We start from the raw sequence: 15,059 nt of genomic DNA on the forward strand, positions 1-15,059 counted from the left end.
CAGTGAAGCTTATAGAAGAAATTAATTATTATAGAAATTAAATATTTTAAAAGTACTGCAAAATGATAGCAAGTCTGATTTAAATGCACAAAAGCAAAGTAATTTTGGATTAAGGCAAACACCTTGAAATGCACTCTGATCACTAAAATGTGTGAGACATGCACTACCCTGCATCCAGCAAAATCAGCTACTTTCACTTACAGAGTTTCCGCAAAATCCTCTAAAGGTTGACAACTCCACCATGTATTATTAATTCATATTAAAGATAGCATACCTTGCCTATGTCAGGGTTGTAGGTGAGCAGAGACCAGGAGCTGCTCTCTGGGAAGGGAATAATAATAATAATAATTAATAATTATTATTCGCTTCCCACAGAGCAGCTCCTGGTCTCTGCTCACCTACAACTGACTCAGGGAAGGTATTCTATCTTTAACCATGCCCTCTTGAAATCTGTTTTGGAGATTATTTGATTATTTGTTTTTCCCCCAGTTTCCATCCATCTCTAAATTTGTTTAGAAGCCCTTAAATGATTTCACAAAGTATCCAATAATAGAACAGAAGGAGCTATTAGTCAGCTTTCCCCACCTAAGTACAATGGGCTGTATTCTGAGATTCTTGGGTGTGTTGCAGAGAGTGGGAGTCTGAATGTCCTTGCTATTCTGGAATTAACCACATTATTATTAGTAGTAGTATTTTAATGAGCAACAAAGTATAAAAGTAATTTCTACACACTTTTTATCAGTTAAATAATAAAGTGTATGAGACACAAAATGACTTTTAAAAAATAAGTACTGCAAACTTATCTACTGTCATTGTTATGCCTTGGTAAAAATCTGATGTATCCAAACTGCCTCATGTTTGTAACTGGACATCTTGCACAAAGATGCCAAGTAACAATAAGATCCATTTGTTACCTTTTAAAGCTTGTAAATTTCACCACATGATAGAGCAAATGAAGCATGGCAAGATGAGAAAATAAAGAATGAAGCTGTATAATTTAATCAAAAGTCAATGGTTTTCAAGCAAAGGGGGACTTTTGCATAAACCCTAAAATATAGATGCATGCTTAGCAGTCTTTGTACTGATTTTGTTAATAGTGATTATGTTTGCTTTTTCATTTATATATGGATATTTAAATATTCATATGATTATATTTGCAAAATCAAAATCCATAAGAAAGACATAGTCATAGTGTGGTATCTTTAGAAACTAAAACCATTCTGTATCGTTGTAAATTCTGAACTAAAAAGCTTATTTGCACTTGCAAAGAATTTCATTTTAGTCCCTTTACTGCCCTTCCCTGGCTGTGGTAGTGTGCATACCCATTCCATTCCCCTCTCAATGTTTAGATATTTATCCCCGTGCACTGCTGATTTTTTGTCTAATTAGTGGTCCCAGGTTTTACTTCATCGACTTTAGACCAATATAATTAATTGGAAGGAACATTATTATCAGAAGCCTTTTAAACAAAACATAGGCTCCGCCCAGTCCCCAGCTCGTTTGAACGGGGCGGGGGGGGGGGGGAGAATCTTTTGTTTCCCTGACTCTGATTCTACTGATGTTAAATTCTCAGGGTGACAAGAAATAACGTCCACCGCATCCTCCCGTGGTGCCCGAGGACAGAGGCTGAGTAGGAGAAGGGGAGAATCGGGAGGAGAGACGGGAGGGCAGGAGGATTGGGAACTGCCAAGAAATCCCAGGAGACACCCACAAACCAGAACTGAACCGAATCAACCAGCAGACTCGCGATTCTTTCCTTGCCTTTGGCCAGACCCGGTGGCGGTGCAAAGCCACGAGAGTCTGGCTGCGAGGGAAAGATCCGCCGAGCTGGCTCAGCCTGGGCTGCAGCATCTTAGGCAAGCAGCATCTCCCGGGACCTTGCGCTGGGGTCTCCTTGGATCTGGGGCTCCCTCTTTGCAGCGGGGGCAGAGGGTGAAGGGTTCGTTTACAAATGCGAGTCACCCAAGTCCGCCCCCCACATGCCGATGTTTTCAGACCGACCCCGGGGGCGTCTCCACGGACAATCTTGAGGGGGCCTGTGACCCCCACTCCACGCGTCGCCTCTGCGAACGGCAGCATTCAGGGTCTGCCCATAGGGCCCCTGCCCCGGACCCTAGCGGTCATCCACTGTGGATCTCTGCCCCTGTCCATACCTGCCATAGGGTCCTACTGACAGCTTCTCGCCCCCTTACGCCCCTGCCCCTGCGGCCCACTGGCAGCAGCTCCCTGCCCGTGGGTCACCGGCCCTCGGACCAAAGAGGAGCGTGGTTCACGGACAGCACGTGGGCCAAACGCCGCCAGCAACATGCACACGCGCTGCGGGGCTCGGGGTTACCGAACCGGACCGGGACCCACCGTGTCCGCCTCGCAAGGAAGCCGGGGACCTGTAGATAGCGATAGGCACGGACTGATGTTTGCTGCTGCCATGGAAATGGTGAATGTGGTGAGCGCCCAAACTGGAGGCGCCCCACGCCACGCCGAGGAGGCCGCTGAGAGTGAGGGGGACTATCCAGAGCAGGGCCAGGCGCCCCCCCGCGCCGTTACTCCTGCTGGCGGGGCCCGGCTCCGGGCTGCATTTCAGCAGCGCCCCCATGCTCTGCTCCAGGGCGCGCCGGCCCGCGGGGTCCCCGGCAGGAGCGGCAGGCAGCGCGAAGGAGGCAAAGTTTGGAGAGAGGCGCGCAGCGGCACCCCGCGCCGGGGCCGCTCACTTGGCTAGAGGAGGCAGGTCTGGCCGCGGGGAAAGCTGCCGGGGGTCCTTGGCGCCGGGTCCTCCTCTGCCCCTGACAATCCGACACATCGTCAGCGGCGGCTCCGCCAGGCAGTCCCCAGACTTCGCAAAGGGGCCGAGGGGCGAAGCCAAGCCCCACACTCAGCCAAGCGCCGGGTCCCCTCGCTCCTGCTCAGCGCCAGCGCCCCCCGGGCACCCGGGCATCTCCCCGCCTCGGTAATCCACAGAGAGCCCGGCAGGCCCCAGTGGGGCTCGGGCAGCAACACCAGGGGTGGGGGGGGGGGGGGTCCCGCAGCAGCCGGCGAGCGGGCGGGCGGGCGGGCGCTGGGAACCGGGAGGCACTGGCCCCGCCGCTCGCCCCTCCACTCGGCTCCGCACCGGGGAGCCGCGCCAGCGGGCTCGCGCTCGCGCTCGCTCGCGGGCAGCAGTCGGGCTGCTCCGGCCAGCTCAGTGGCGACGGCTGTCCCCGGGCATGTTTTCAGGAGAATCGGGCACCCCGGCGCGAGAGCCCGGGCGGGGAGAGCCGCGCGCGCGGAGAGCAGGGCTATGCAAATCTGCAGTCCCCGAACAGCAAATCACCGACGCTCGGATGCAATGCAGAGGACGAGCCTATGTTCAAGAGGGAGGCTGAGTTCAGCTCCAATCCACTCGCCCCGATTTTCCTCTTCCTTTCCGACGCCACATACTAAGGGACCATGTGTCAGGCGGTGCAGTGAGCGCACACCAACGACTCCTCCCGCCACCCGATTGTGGTGACGAATTAGTCTAATGCGGGGCGCCATTCCCCTCCTCCGACGGGTCAGCTGTGCTGGTGTCTGGAAAGCTCACTTTCATCTTCCAGAGCAGGACTTCGGGGGCTTTCATTGGACTCAACTTGCTCCACAAGATGTTCGCACCAGGGCTGCTGAACACGGCTTGCCGCTGTCTCTCTCCTCAAGCATCTGGTGTGATGAGCGGGTGGTTACACACATCGCTCCTAACAAAGAGTTCTCATTTTCCCAGATATCGTGTGCCCGGGACGCTCTTGGCTAATCGAAACAACTAGGGAAGGGATGGAGAATGGAACAGCTGACACAAAACAATGTCGGGGAAAACGTTTGTCGGCATCGCTGCAGATATAATCCAATATGTTGAAATATTGGATTCTGTATGTTGAGTAGGCATATAAACACATATGCTCTTGCTCTTAAAACAACACAAAGAAAGCTATAAAAAGTCATTTCAAGTTTAGCTATGAAATAATGTAATTAAAACGCTACTCTCCAGATATTGCAGCTCTCGTTGACCACTTACTGCAAATCCTGAGATTTCTTTAAAACCACCTGATATAGAAGCACCTTTTTTTTCCCAATACCATACCTGGACACAATAGGGTGTGTTAAACATATACGTTTAGCTTTCTTTATTCCAGCAGCTCTAGACTTTTGTCTTTTTATGCTATGCTTTCAGCAGTTTCATAGGTGAATGTATGTGTGAGGGGAAAAAAGTAGGTGTGAAAAATTTTATTTAATATTAAGTAAAAAGAACCCTAATATAAGTTTTTTTAGATGCTTTCTAATTTATTATAGGTTATATTGTCACTGCCCTGAGCACCACAGGAGGTGTACCATAGAGAAAAGAATCTCTGCTCTTGCCAGAAAAGGTTATCACTTGGATATGAAGGAAGAACAGGTAGCTTGGGTATGTTTACATGTGCTGCAATCACCCCTCCCAGATGCAAAGTAGAGTACCCAGATGGATGGTTGTAAGGTCAAGTTGTGTCCTATTCTCAACTGACTAGGCCTTAGACTCTAAGCATGTGATTTTCCAGAAAGTTTCTAGAAATATTCTATTATTGTAATAACAGTTGACTGCCAAACACATTTTTGCTAAGCCCTAGAGTGAATTACCACCAATTGTTCTAGAAGGAAGTTTTAAGTGGTGTCTCCAATTTAATTTAGAATTATGCAAACAGATTATTCACTTGACCAAAAAAATACCTTTGATCTACAAAGCAGAATTTTACTCCTCCTCCAGAGCAAGAAGGGAGCCACAGGTTGTTCTCTCATCATCTCCTAGCTGACAGGAGTAAATGTGCAAAACTATGCACCTTCCTCAGAGCAAACTGTAATCATAGAACCATAGAATACTGAAACTGGAAGGGACTTCAAGAGATCACCAAGTCCAGTCCCGTACCCTCATGGCAGGACCAAGCACCTTCTAAATCACCCCTGATAGATGTCTATCTAATCTGCTCTTAAATATCTCCAGTGATGGAGATTTCATAACCTCCCTAGGCAATTTATTCCAGTGTTTAACCACCCTGACAGTCAGGAAATTTTACCTCATGTCCAAACTAAACCTCTCTTGCTGCAATTTAAGGCTATTGCTTATTGTCCTATCATCAAAGGTCAAGGAGAACATTTTTTCTCCCTCCTCTTTGTAACTCCCTTTTAGGTACTTGAAAAATGCTATCATGTCTCCTCTCAGTCTTTTCTTTTCTAAGCTAAACAAACCCAGTTCTTTCAGTCTTCCCTCATAGCTCATGTTTTCTAGACCTTTCATAATTTTTGTTGCTCTTCTCTGGACCTTCTCCAATTTCTTCACATCTTTCTTGAAATGTTTGCTTTTTTTCAACATTGTCATGCTGTTGACTCATATTTAGTTTGTTGTCCACTATGACCCCGAGACCCTTTTCTGCAGTACTCCTTCCTAGATAGTTACTTCCCATTCTGAATGTGTGAAATGGATTGTTCCTTCCTAAGTGGATTACTTTGCATTTGTTCTTATTAAACTTCATCCTATTTACCTCAGACCTTTTGTGATGGTGCGTCGGGTTTTTCCCGTCTCCTGCACCCCCGTAATGGCACGGACAGACTCCACCAGCCAGTAGACTAGAGGAAGTTTATTGCTTCTCCAGGATATAGCACAGCACAGATGTAATCTGGGTACAAGTCAGGCCTAGGATGCCTCTGCCCCCCTTGTGATGGGGGAGACTGGGCCCCTAAATTCCAGCCCCTTTCCCTAGGCTGTCTCCTCCATGCTCCCAGACAGAAACTAACCAACTCTCTTCCAGCCCTGCCCCCCAGCCAGGGGCAGCATTCCACCTTTCTTTGTTTCTCTCCCTGGGGGGGTAGCTGGTCGGACAGGTTGAGAGACCCTTTTTGCATAATGACTCATCCCCTGCCCTGCTGGGCCGTGCTACAGACAGCAGCCAGTGGAGGTCACCCACAGCCCACTGCCCAGCATAGCAACCAGCAAGGTACCCCCACTACATCACATCTTTCTCCAGTTTATTCAGATCATTTTGAATTATGACACTATCCTCCAAAGGACCTGCTATCCCTCCCAGTTTGGTGTCATCTGCAAACTTAATATGCGTACTCTCTTTGCCAATATCTAAATCACTGATGAAGCCATTGAACAGACCCAGTCCCAGAATTGACCCCTGTGGAATCCTAATTGTTATGCCATTCTTGCATGGCTGTGAACCATTAGTAACTACTCTCTGAGAATGCTTGTCCAGCACCCAGCTTATAGTAGCCCCATCTGGTTTGTATTTCCCTAGTTTATTGATAAGGTCACGAGAGACCATATCAAATGCCACAATCTAGCCCTACATTTACTAAAGTCCAAAGACAAATAAGCACAATATAGCAATAAGATGTCAAAAACAGTGATGAAAAATACACACAGATTTAAGGCCCACATTCTGAACATGTAACTTTGATTTAATTTTATAGAGTAAACTTGATCTAAAGTAAGTTACTCTGACATACAGGCACTGCAGTAATTGAATGCATTTTATACAGCCACACTATACTCCTTGGGTGCATCTAGACTGGCAAGATTTTGCGCAAAAACTTGCCAGCTGTCGGCACTGGCCGCTTGAATTTGCGCAAGAGTACTGACTTTGTAATGTACAAAATCAGTGCTTCTTGCACAAATACTTTCACGCTCCCGCTCAGGGATAAGCCCTCTCACGCAAGAGGGCCAATGTAGACAGGGAAGAACTGTTTTGCGCAAAAAAGCCCCCATGGCTAAAATGGCGATCGGGGGTTTCTTGCACAAAAGCGCATCTATACTGGGCATCCGTGCCAATCTAGATGCTCTTTTGCGAAAATACTTTTAACGGAAAAACTTTTCTGTTAAAAGTATTTCCGCAAAATCATGCCAGTCTAGACGCAGCCCTTGTGTCAGTGGTTCATGTCCTCACCAGGAGAGTTTGCAATAATTTAACTACAAACATGGGGCATTGTGTGATAGTTTCTGAAAGGCAGCAACAGTTGATACATTGACACTGCATTGACTGCCCCTTCTTGTGCAAAAAAATATTCAAATGAGGCAAAAAGTGGAATATTGCAGTGTCTAATTTGCATAATTAATGAGACTCTGTTTTGCACAAAAAACCATCTTGTGCAAGAGAAGTTCTTCCTCTTTTTTTCAGGGAGAATGGCTCTTGCACAAGAGGGTTTTTTTGCACAAAAATGGCTTCATTTTGTGCAAAAGCCTCTTGTGCAAAAATGGAGCCACATTAATTATGCAAATGAGGCACATCAATATTCCACGCTTTGTCTCATTTGCATTTTTTGCACAAGAGGGAGCAGTGTAGATATAGCCTACAATTTTCACAGAGGTGGAGTTATTAAGTCAGTGGAGTGAAGGGGTTTTCAAACTAGGGGGTTGTAGGTGGTTACCTGGGGATTGTAAGTTGTCAGTTCCATGGGGCTGACAGCCTCAAATCCTCATTACCTCCCCTCCATTTTTCATTTGTAAGGGGGGTTTCCACTCAAACACTTCCTGTGTGAAAAGGAGTCACCAATACAAAAAGTTTGAAAATTAGATGTGTAGAGTCTAAGGCTTGGTCTTCGCTAAAAAATTAAGTCAGTCATCTTTCCTACATTTCTCAAGGGTGTGAAAAATCCACAGCCTCAAAGATGTAATTAAGCTCTTTCAAAGAGCACTAGGTTGATGGAAAAATTCTGTTGACCTACCTACCATGTCTTGGAGAGCTGGACTATCTAGAGCTAGTCTAGACTAGAAATGTTACATGGGTGCAGCTGCATGGCCTAGCACATCTGGTGTAGAGCTCTTCTGTTAACATAACTTCACCTCCATAAAAGGCACTAAATGTGTTGGTGGGAGAAGCTGAACAAACTGGTGCCTGGGTCAGTGTAATTTAGGTTGCTCAGAGGTGTGGATTAGTTATAAATTATAGCAGCAAACGTTATACCAAAGTTTGTCATAGTGTAGACAAGGCCCCTCCTGATGTATCTATGGTATCTTAACTAAAGCACTACATCATTGTATAGAGGCGACATATGAGGAGGCATGAAGGGTCACATGCCCACCATGCCATGGGGACTTGAGGGACCCCATGAGTAGGGTTGCCAGATGGATTAACCTAAAATATCAAAAAGCCCTCCCCCTAAAAAAATAACACTGGTGAAAAAATTCTGAGAGGAAAAAAAAAGGGGGGAGACCAAAGTTGTTGAGAAAAAAAAAGGACCCCAAGAGATATTAAGCAAAAAAAATTAAAAATTATTTTTTTTTTTAAAAAAAAGACAGTATGGTCCCTTCAAGAAATGCCTTTGAGTGTTTTTGTCCCTAACAGTCTGCCAGCGGCCGTCCACCATCTTGTCTTCCTGCTCCAGGCCAGACAGCTCCCCTGTGGAGCCAGGTAAGCAGTCAGGATTTTTACCTCCTGGCCGGGGAAAAATCAGAAAATACCGGACATTTTAGGTGTCCAGTATTTTCTGATTTTTTTTTTACAGGACAAGAGGTGAAAATACCAGACTGTCTGGGTCAATATCCGACACCTGGCAACCCTACCCATGAGGCTCAGAATGGTCAGGGGATTAATGGGGGGGGGGGGGAGCTGGTGCCAGTCCCAGAGATCAGCTCCCTTCACACACTCACCAGCAGTGGGAAGTGGAGTAACATGGCTGGGAGATAGCAGAGAGCTGTGGGTTTGCTGTGCAGCTGCATCACTGCTGCATCTCAAGTGTAGACTATAGTAATTGTAGTACTCTGAGTGCTTTACAATCTATTGTATTTGTCCTTACTAGACCCCTGTGAAGTGGAGATTATCACCATTTTACAAAGGGGATTTGAGGTACAAAGATCCACAAAGATACTTGGGAATCTAACCACATATACTTAGCTTCTACACAGCTGCCATCTAACCCTGTAAACACCTAAACTCATTCAGTACCCACACTGTTGCAGTAAAAGCACTTCAGGCTGCCAGGTTCCTCCATCTGGATTTGTATATTGATGCCTCCCTGTAGGAAGCTAGATGCCGAACTCCTGCTTAAGTGCTAGAACTGGGGTGGTAATAACATGGTGGCAGTTCATCAAGGTTAGTCCCTAGAGGACCACCACTACTATATATACCTGCATGACCACAGGTACTGGCACTTGCGGCTCACCATTCCTGGCCAATGGGAGCAGCGGGAAGCGATGTGGATTAGGACACTGCTTCTCACATCTCACAGGAGCTGCAATCTGTGGTACTTGTGACTGTGCAGGCAAGGATAGTGATGGGGGTCCCACCAGGAACTAACCATGGCAGACTAATCATGGCCCAGGGGCCAACATTTGCCCACCTTGCCTTAGAATAATTCACAGAGCATCCACCCCTTTGCCTCATGCAGACATAGAGTTTCAACAAGGGTTTACACCCTCTCAGTGAGGGTTCTAACTGGGCTATTCAGTCATTTTCAATCTTATTCTGACCCAACTAATATGTATTCAAAAGGAAAAATTGAGGTCAACCCACATCAAACAGTCATATATAGTTCAGGTCTTACAGCTCTCACGTGTAAGGTGGCAGATTCTTGTTCAAATCCCTTCCCTACATCAGATTTCCCCACATCTTCCCCTGCTTTGCAGTTCTCTAGTACAGATAGGCAGAAACTCAGACTTAAGACATGCCCCTTTGTCATTGGCATCTCTAGCTGGCTACTGTAAGTGGCTCTCCTGGAGAGGCATAAGAATCGTGTGGAAAAAGGGTTTTTTGAGCAAAATGGCCCCGGCCACACTCCCTGTTTTTGCGCAAAAAACCCTTGCATAAAAATGGAGCAAAAGAGAGTATACAAATGAAGTGCGGGAAAATGCTAATCCGTGCTTCATTTGCATTGCCTCTTTCAGAAAAACTCATAGTGTAGACAAAGGCTAGGCTTCTCTTGCGCAAAAAAGTGGCCATTCTTGCGCAAAAACTTGCTGCCTGTCTTCACTGGCCGCGTGTTCTTGCACAAGTAAACTGACGTTCTAATGTACGAAATCAGGGCTTCTTGTGCAAGAACTCTGACACTCCCGCTCAGGAATAATCCCTTTTGCTCAACTGTTCTTGCACAAGAGGCCAGTGTAGATAGGCAACATTAATTTCTTGCGCAAGAAAGCCCTATTGTTAAAATGGGCATCAGAGCTTTCTTCACAAGAGAGCATCTACACCGGCATGGATGCTCTTGCGCAAAAGCACATATCTTGTGCAAAAGCACATGCCAGTATAGACACTTTCTTCTGGAAGAGTTTTTGCACAAGAACTCTTCTGCAAAAGAGTTCTTGTGCAAGAAGCTGCCAGTGTAGACATAGCCTAGGTGTTTGCTTTGTGGCTCACGTTCTAAGGCACCTATCCCTCCCCATTCATTGCATGGGAAGACTAGGTGGCTAACACAGTCTTTGTGAGTCATAGTGTTGTCCCTGTGATTTAGAGATGCCTAAAAGGTAAGAATTTTAACAGTGAGTATCATAACACCTAAATCCTTTTGTGGATGCAAAATAGAGTGCTTTGTGCAAGATAACATAGTTGGTTATGTCTACACTACAGAGTTTTATCAGAAAAATGGCTGTTTTTCTGACAAAACTTGAGGAACGTCTACAATGCAATTGCGTTCTTCTGCAAGAAAATTGAAAGTACAGAGGGGTTTTTCTGGCATTGGTAATCCTCATTCTACAAGGAAGAAGCCTTTTTATGAAAGAGCTCTTTCGCAAAAGGCATGTGGACGAGGAAGAGGGAGTTCTTTCTGAAGAAGAGGAAAGAGGAAAAAAGCTCAGGGGCCCTGGTGGCCATTCTGTCCATAGGAATCAAAGCTTACATGTGAGAGAGCATCCATGCAGTCTGGATGCTCTCTTTCGAAAAAGCAGATCATTTTTTCGATGCACTTTTGCAGTGTGGACGCTCTCTTTCAGAAGAAGTTTTTTTTGGAAGATCTCTTCCGAAAAAAAATTCTTCTAAAAGAAGCCTGCAGTCTAGGAAGCCTGCATAGCTAGGAAGTTTGTGGCATGGCAGGATCTTAGCTACAGCCTAGCCCCTGGGCCATGCTTCCTTAATTTTTTAAACTGAAAATACTGCAGGAAAGAAAACAAGCCAAAATGAAATTACAAAAATAAATAAAAATATAATTCAGGACAATTAAGAAGAAAATTAAAAGAAATGGAATCCGCAATACACTCATACAATTACAGACTCAAATGCATATTTCCTGCTTTACTTTTTGTTTCCAAATTTTCCTCTTGTGTCTGTTATCACTTTGCCAGGTCATTATTCAGTTGGTAAAACAGCTTCACCAAAATAAATTATTCTTCCCAATCACTAAATCAACTTATCGATAACCTTTTCACATATAGTACTGCAGTTTTTAAAAACCTCCATTCTGGCTGCTCATAATGACTGTAGCCATTCTACAGATGGGTAATTTAAAATGGCTATTACTGAATATGGAAATCCAGTATTATCAACCATGCAGATAAATATTTAGCACAGATAGTTACAAGGCTGACAAATGTTAAATGGTCCCCTCTCTCTCAGGCCATCCAATTTGTTACACAGACAAAATTTTTGCCATTTGGCCCCACCTGAAGGTCTCTTAGGTCTCAGTCTTGTGACAGATTTCTTCCATAGATCCACTTCAAGCTGTACTATAACAGAATGCGCTATGCTGGCTCAGTTGATTGTTGGCATAGCGCGCGAGTCAAGACGCGGATAGGTCAACAAGGGAAGTCTTTGTCGACCGCTCCCTTATGCCTCGTGAAACGAGGTTTACAGGAGCTGTCGACAAAGGCTTCCCTTGTCAACCAATCCACGTCTTGACTCGCACACTGTCCCGATGATCAGCTGAGCCGGCACACCATGGCGGCCATTTTTATTTTAATTAAGCCGGGGATATTTAAATCCCTGCTTCATTGACTATGTCGGGTAGCCTATTTTACATGCCTCTGTTAGCAGAGGCATGTAATCTAGACATACCCTATGATTCTAAGTTGAACAGAATCTGTAAGTGCTAAGGTATACTTAGAGATATAAATATACCTTAGCACTTATATCTGTGCACAGCAGGGAGACAGGAGCAAAGCCGCAGAGGCAGGGGACCCCACCGCCTGTGCGGCTTTGCTCCGGGGCAAAGAAGCAAAGCCGCACGGGCAGCGGGGTCCCGCCGCCTGTGCAGCTTTGCTCCTGTCTCCCTGCTGTACTGGTAGGGACTCCCCCAGCACAGCAGGGAGACAGGAGCAAAGCCGCAGAGGCGGCGGGACCTCTGCGCCTCCGCGGCTTTGCTTGGGTCTCCCTGGTCTGCTGGGGGGGGGGGAGGGGGCGCAGCTAGTGTGCCCCCCCCCCCAGCAGACCAGGCTTTTGTTGCGGGACGCCTGGGGTAGAGCAGCTGGGGTGCTGCTGGGTTGGTCCTACAGGGACCTACCCGGCAGTGCCCCAGCTGTTCTGTCCCAGGAGTCCAGATTCAGCCGCTGTTGAAACTGATCAGCGGCTGATTCCAGTAAGCCGGGGGCAGAGCAACTCTGCCTAGGGCTTCCTGTAGTCAGCCTCTGATCAGTTTCAGCAGTGGCTGAATCTGGAGCCAGTTCCAACTTACATACAAATTCAACTTAAGAACAAACCTATAGTCCCTATCTTGTATGTAACCCGGGGACTGCCTGTATGCAGTGCTTGTATACATCTGTTGCCAAAGTTTCTAGTGCAAATCTGTGTTTGGAGACTTCTTTGAAAGAGACCATAATGGCTCATTTTTAGGTTTTATAGTTTATCATGTTAATCAGGATTTAGGGACTCAAATCTATGGATAATTTGACTGATGTGTATTCAGATTAAAAGCTGTGGATCCTGAGAGTACCAAGCACCTTGCAGGTGCAGGCTCTTAACATCAACAGCCTGCCACCATCACAACATCTGAGCCTATATCAGTGTTTCCAGGCTTCTTACTGACATAATATTTGACACAATACAAAAGGATATCTGAAAAGTAGAGACTTATGTTGCAAGAGGATTTGTACTTTAAAAATTCTCAACAAAATTTTTAAATAAATTATTTGCTGTAGGTGAGCTTTCTGCTGTTTCTAACTTTATAACATTCCATGATATTCAAGGTCCACCTACAGCAATTAATTAAAAAAACTAGCAGGGGCACTACTGGTTGAACCTCTCTTAACCAGGACTTTCTGGTGTGGCAATGTCCATGGTCTGGGAGGAGAGCAGATGTTCTGGACCAGAGAGCCTGGGAGGCTGGCACCAGGAGGGCTAGGCTCCGGACTGCCAGCAGGGGAGCTGGCAACCATGAGCCCAGCTGGGCCAGTGGCAGCTGGGCCAACAGCCCAGCCGGTAGCACAGCTGGGTAGACTGAGGGGAGGAATGGAAGCCCAGCTGGGAGCAGAGCCGGGCATCTGAGGAGGGCCAGCAGCTCAGCCTGGGCTAGTGGCAGCAGGATGGGCAATGTAACCAGGAGTGGAGCCGCACATCCAGCATCCAAGGGAGCACAGATTGCCAAGGACCCAGTAACTGGGGCTAGGAGCAGAGCTGGGCTGGAGGACTAGTGGTGAAGGGGCCAGAATTGACCTCTCCTCACCTGGCATACTCCCTCATTTGGGACTGGTCAGGTCCTCCAGGTTTTGAACAAGGGAGGTCCAACCTGTATGATCCTACTCTTGTTTGTGCTCCTATATACAGAATCCTTCACACCACCTCCTCTCCTAGCTTCTTAGTTCTCCTGGGAGATATAAAACTCACTAACCCAAGTAACAAATAACATCTTTGAAAGAACAAAAAGGAAAGGCTGAGCCTTCCCAGTAACTCTGTAGGGTGTAGAGTAGATAGGATTATTGTGCAAGGAGGGACTTGCAGAGTTGAAAGATCATCTTCCTGGTTGGAAGGTGAGGTTCAGTCTGCAGCCAATGCTATGCTCTGATGGCTGTTGTGTTAGAGTTATGTGCTGTTTAAATAAAATATTTTACATATTAAATAAAATGTCCTGTGCCTTAATAAGAGCAAGACAGTTGATCCATCCTACCATGCAAGAGAAACAGATTTGATTTGGTTTCTCATTGCCTGATCCATCTGGCTGGGCACAGAGTGAGGTTAATGCAGGACTCATTTGAGGAAATGACACTTTACATCAGTCTGCTCTGATTCCTGTAGCAGAGAGAGAAGCCAAGAGCAAATTTATCAAGTTCTTAGAAATGGTGTTTGCATACACATACTAGAAGAGATATGGAAGAAGCAGACCACTGACTAGAACAAAGAGGTTGTAAGTAGGGAGAACAACAGAGAAAAGAGAAATTGGTGGGAGGAGAAAGGAAGAGATGAAAAAGTAAAAAGTAGGTCAAGGAGAATGGGGAAGAGGAGGTCTAAGGGGGAAAAGGGCAGCAGTGAGAAGAGCAAGGAAGAAAGCAATAAAAGATTCTTGAAAGGTGGAGAAAGACAGAAAGAAGCCAAGGAGATAAACATGTAGAAAGAATGTATGGAAAGGAAAAGATGTAAAATCCTCTCTTTCATTTTTGTGATAGGGAAAACAATTCCCTCCAACTTGAAGAAAATTGTGGCAGTCAGACACTTCGAGTCTTTTAATGTTTTATTTAAAAAGACTAATTGGGAGTTCTTAACACTCAGAGTTAACCTTTTTAATGAAAAGTAAAAGTTAAAAGTGCCTGTGAGTAAACATTGTTAAAACCTATCATAAGGAACATTCGTTATTTAAAAGTAGGGGGATTTCAAAGTCATTTTTATCTCCTACTGACTGGATAGAATATGAATCCCTATTAGCTGTGTACTCAGAATAGAGATGGGTGAACTTAAAATGGATGTGGTTTTAATTTTCAAGGCTAGTGAAATCTGAACTCAAACCTAATTAGCTGATGTTTACATTGTAATGCCAGCTTCCAATGGCCACATTGGAAGGAAGTTACTATTATGGCAGAAGGGCTGGGAATATGGTCCTTGTCTAGACCAGGGAAAATTATTTTTATTAGAGTTAGCTGTCTCAAGCTAATTTAATTGGATTGAAACTGTATTCAATACTGAGGTCTAGTACACAAACAGTAGTAGGCATCCATCTGTCTGCGCCACTGA

General features: G+C 45.8%; 1 protein-coding gene across 18 annotated transcripts in view; it reads right to left on the reverse strand.

Moving 5' to 3' along the window:
- Positions 1 to 15,059, reverse strand: part of NRXN1 (neurexin 1) — a 1,137,502-nt gene that overhangs the window by 427,977 nt on the left and 694,466 nt on the right. For 2 of the 18 annotated variants that reach the window (XM_075925466.1, XM_075925465.1), the window contains exon 1: positions 2,356 to 3,889. The exons of 14 other annotated variants lie outside the window; for them this stretch is intronic. In XM_075925466.1, coding sequence (XP_075781581.1) covers positions 2,356 to 2,593 — 238 coding nt within the window. In that variant the 5' untranslated portion in view covers positions 2,594 to 3,889. Of the gene's footprint in view, positions 1 to 2,355; positions 3,890 to 15,059 lie in introns of those variants that run through there. 2 more of the 18 variants (XM_075925464.1, XM_075925463.1) reach the window with 1 other exon arrangement.

This window comes from Pelodiscus sinensis, chromosome 3 (assembly GCF_049634645.1).
Source record: "Pelodiscus sinensis isolate JC-2024 chromosome 3, ASM4963464v1, whole genome shotgun sequence".
NCBI lineage: Eukaryota > Metazoa > Chordata > Testudines > Trionychidae > Pelodiscus > Pelodiscus sinensis.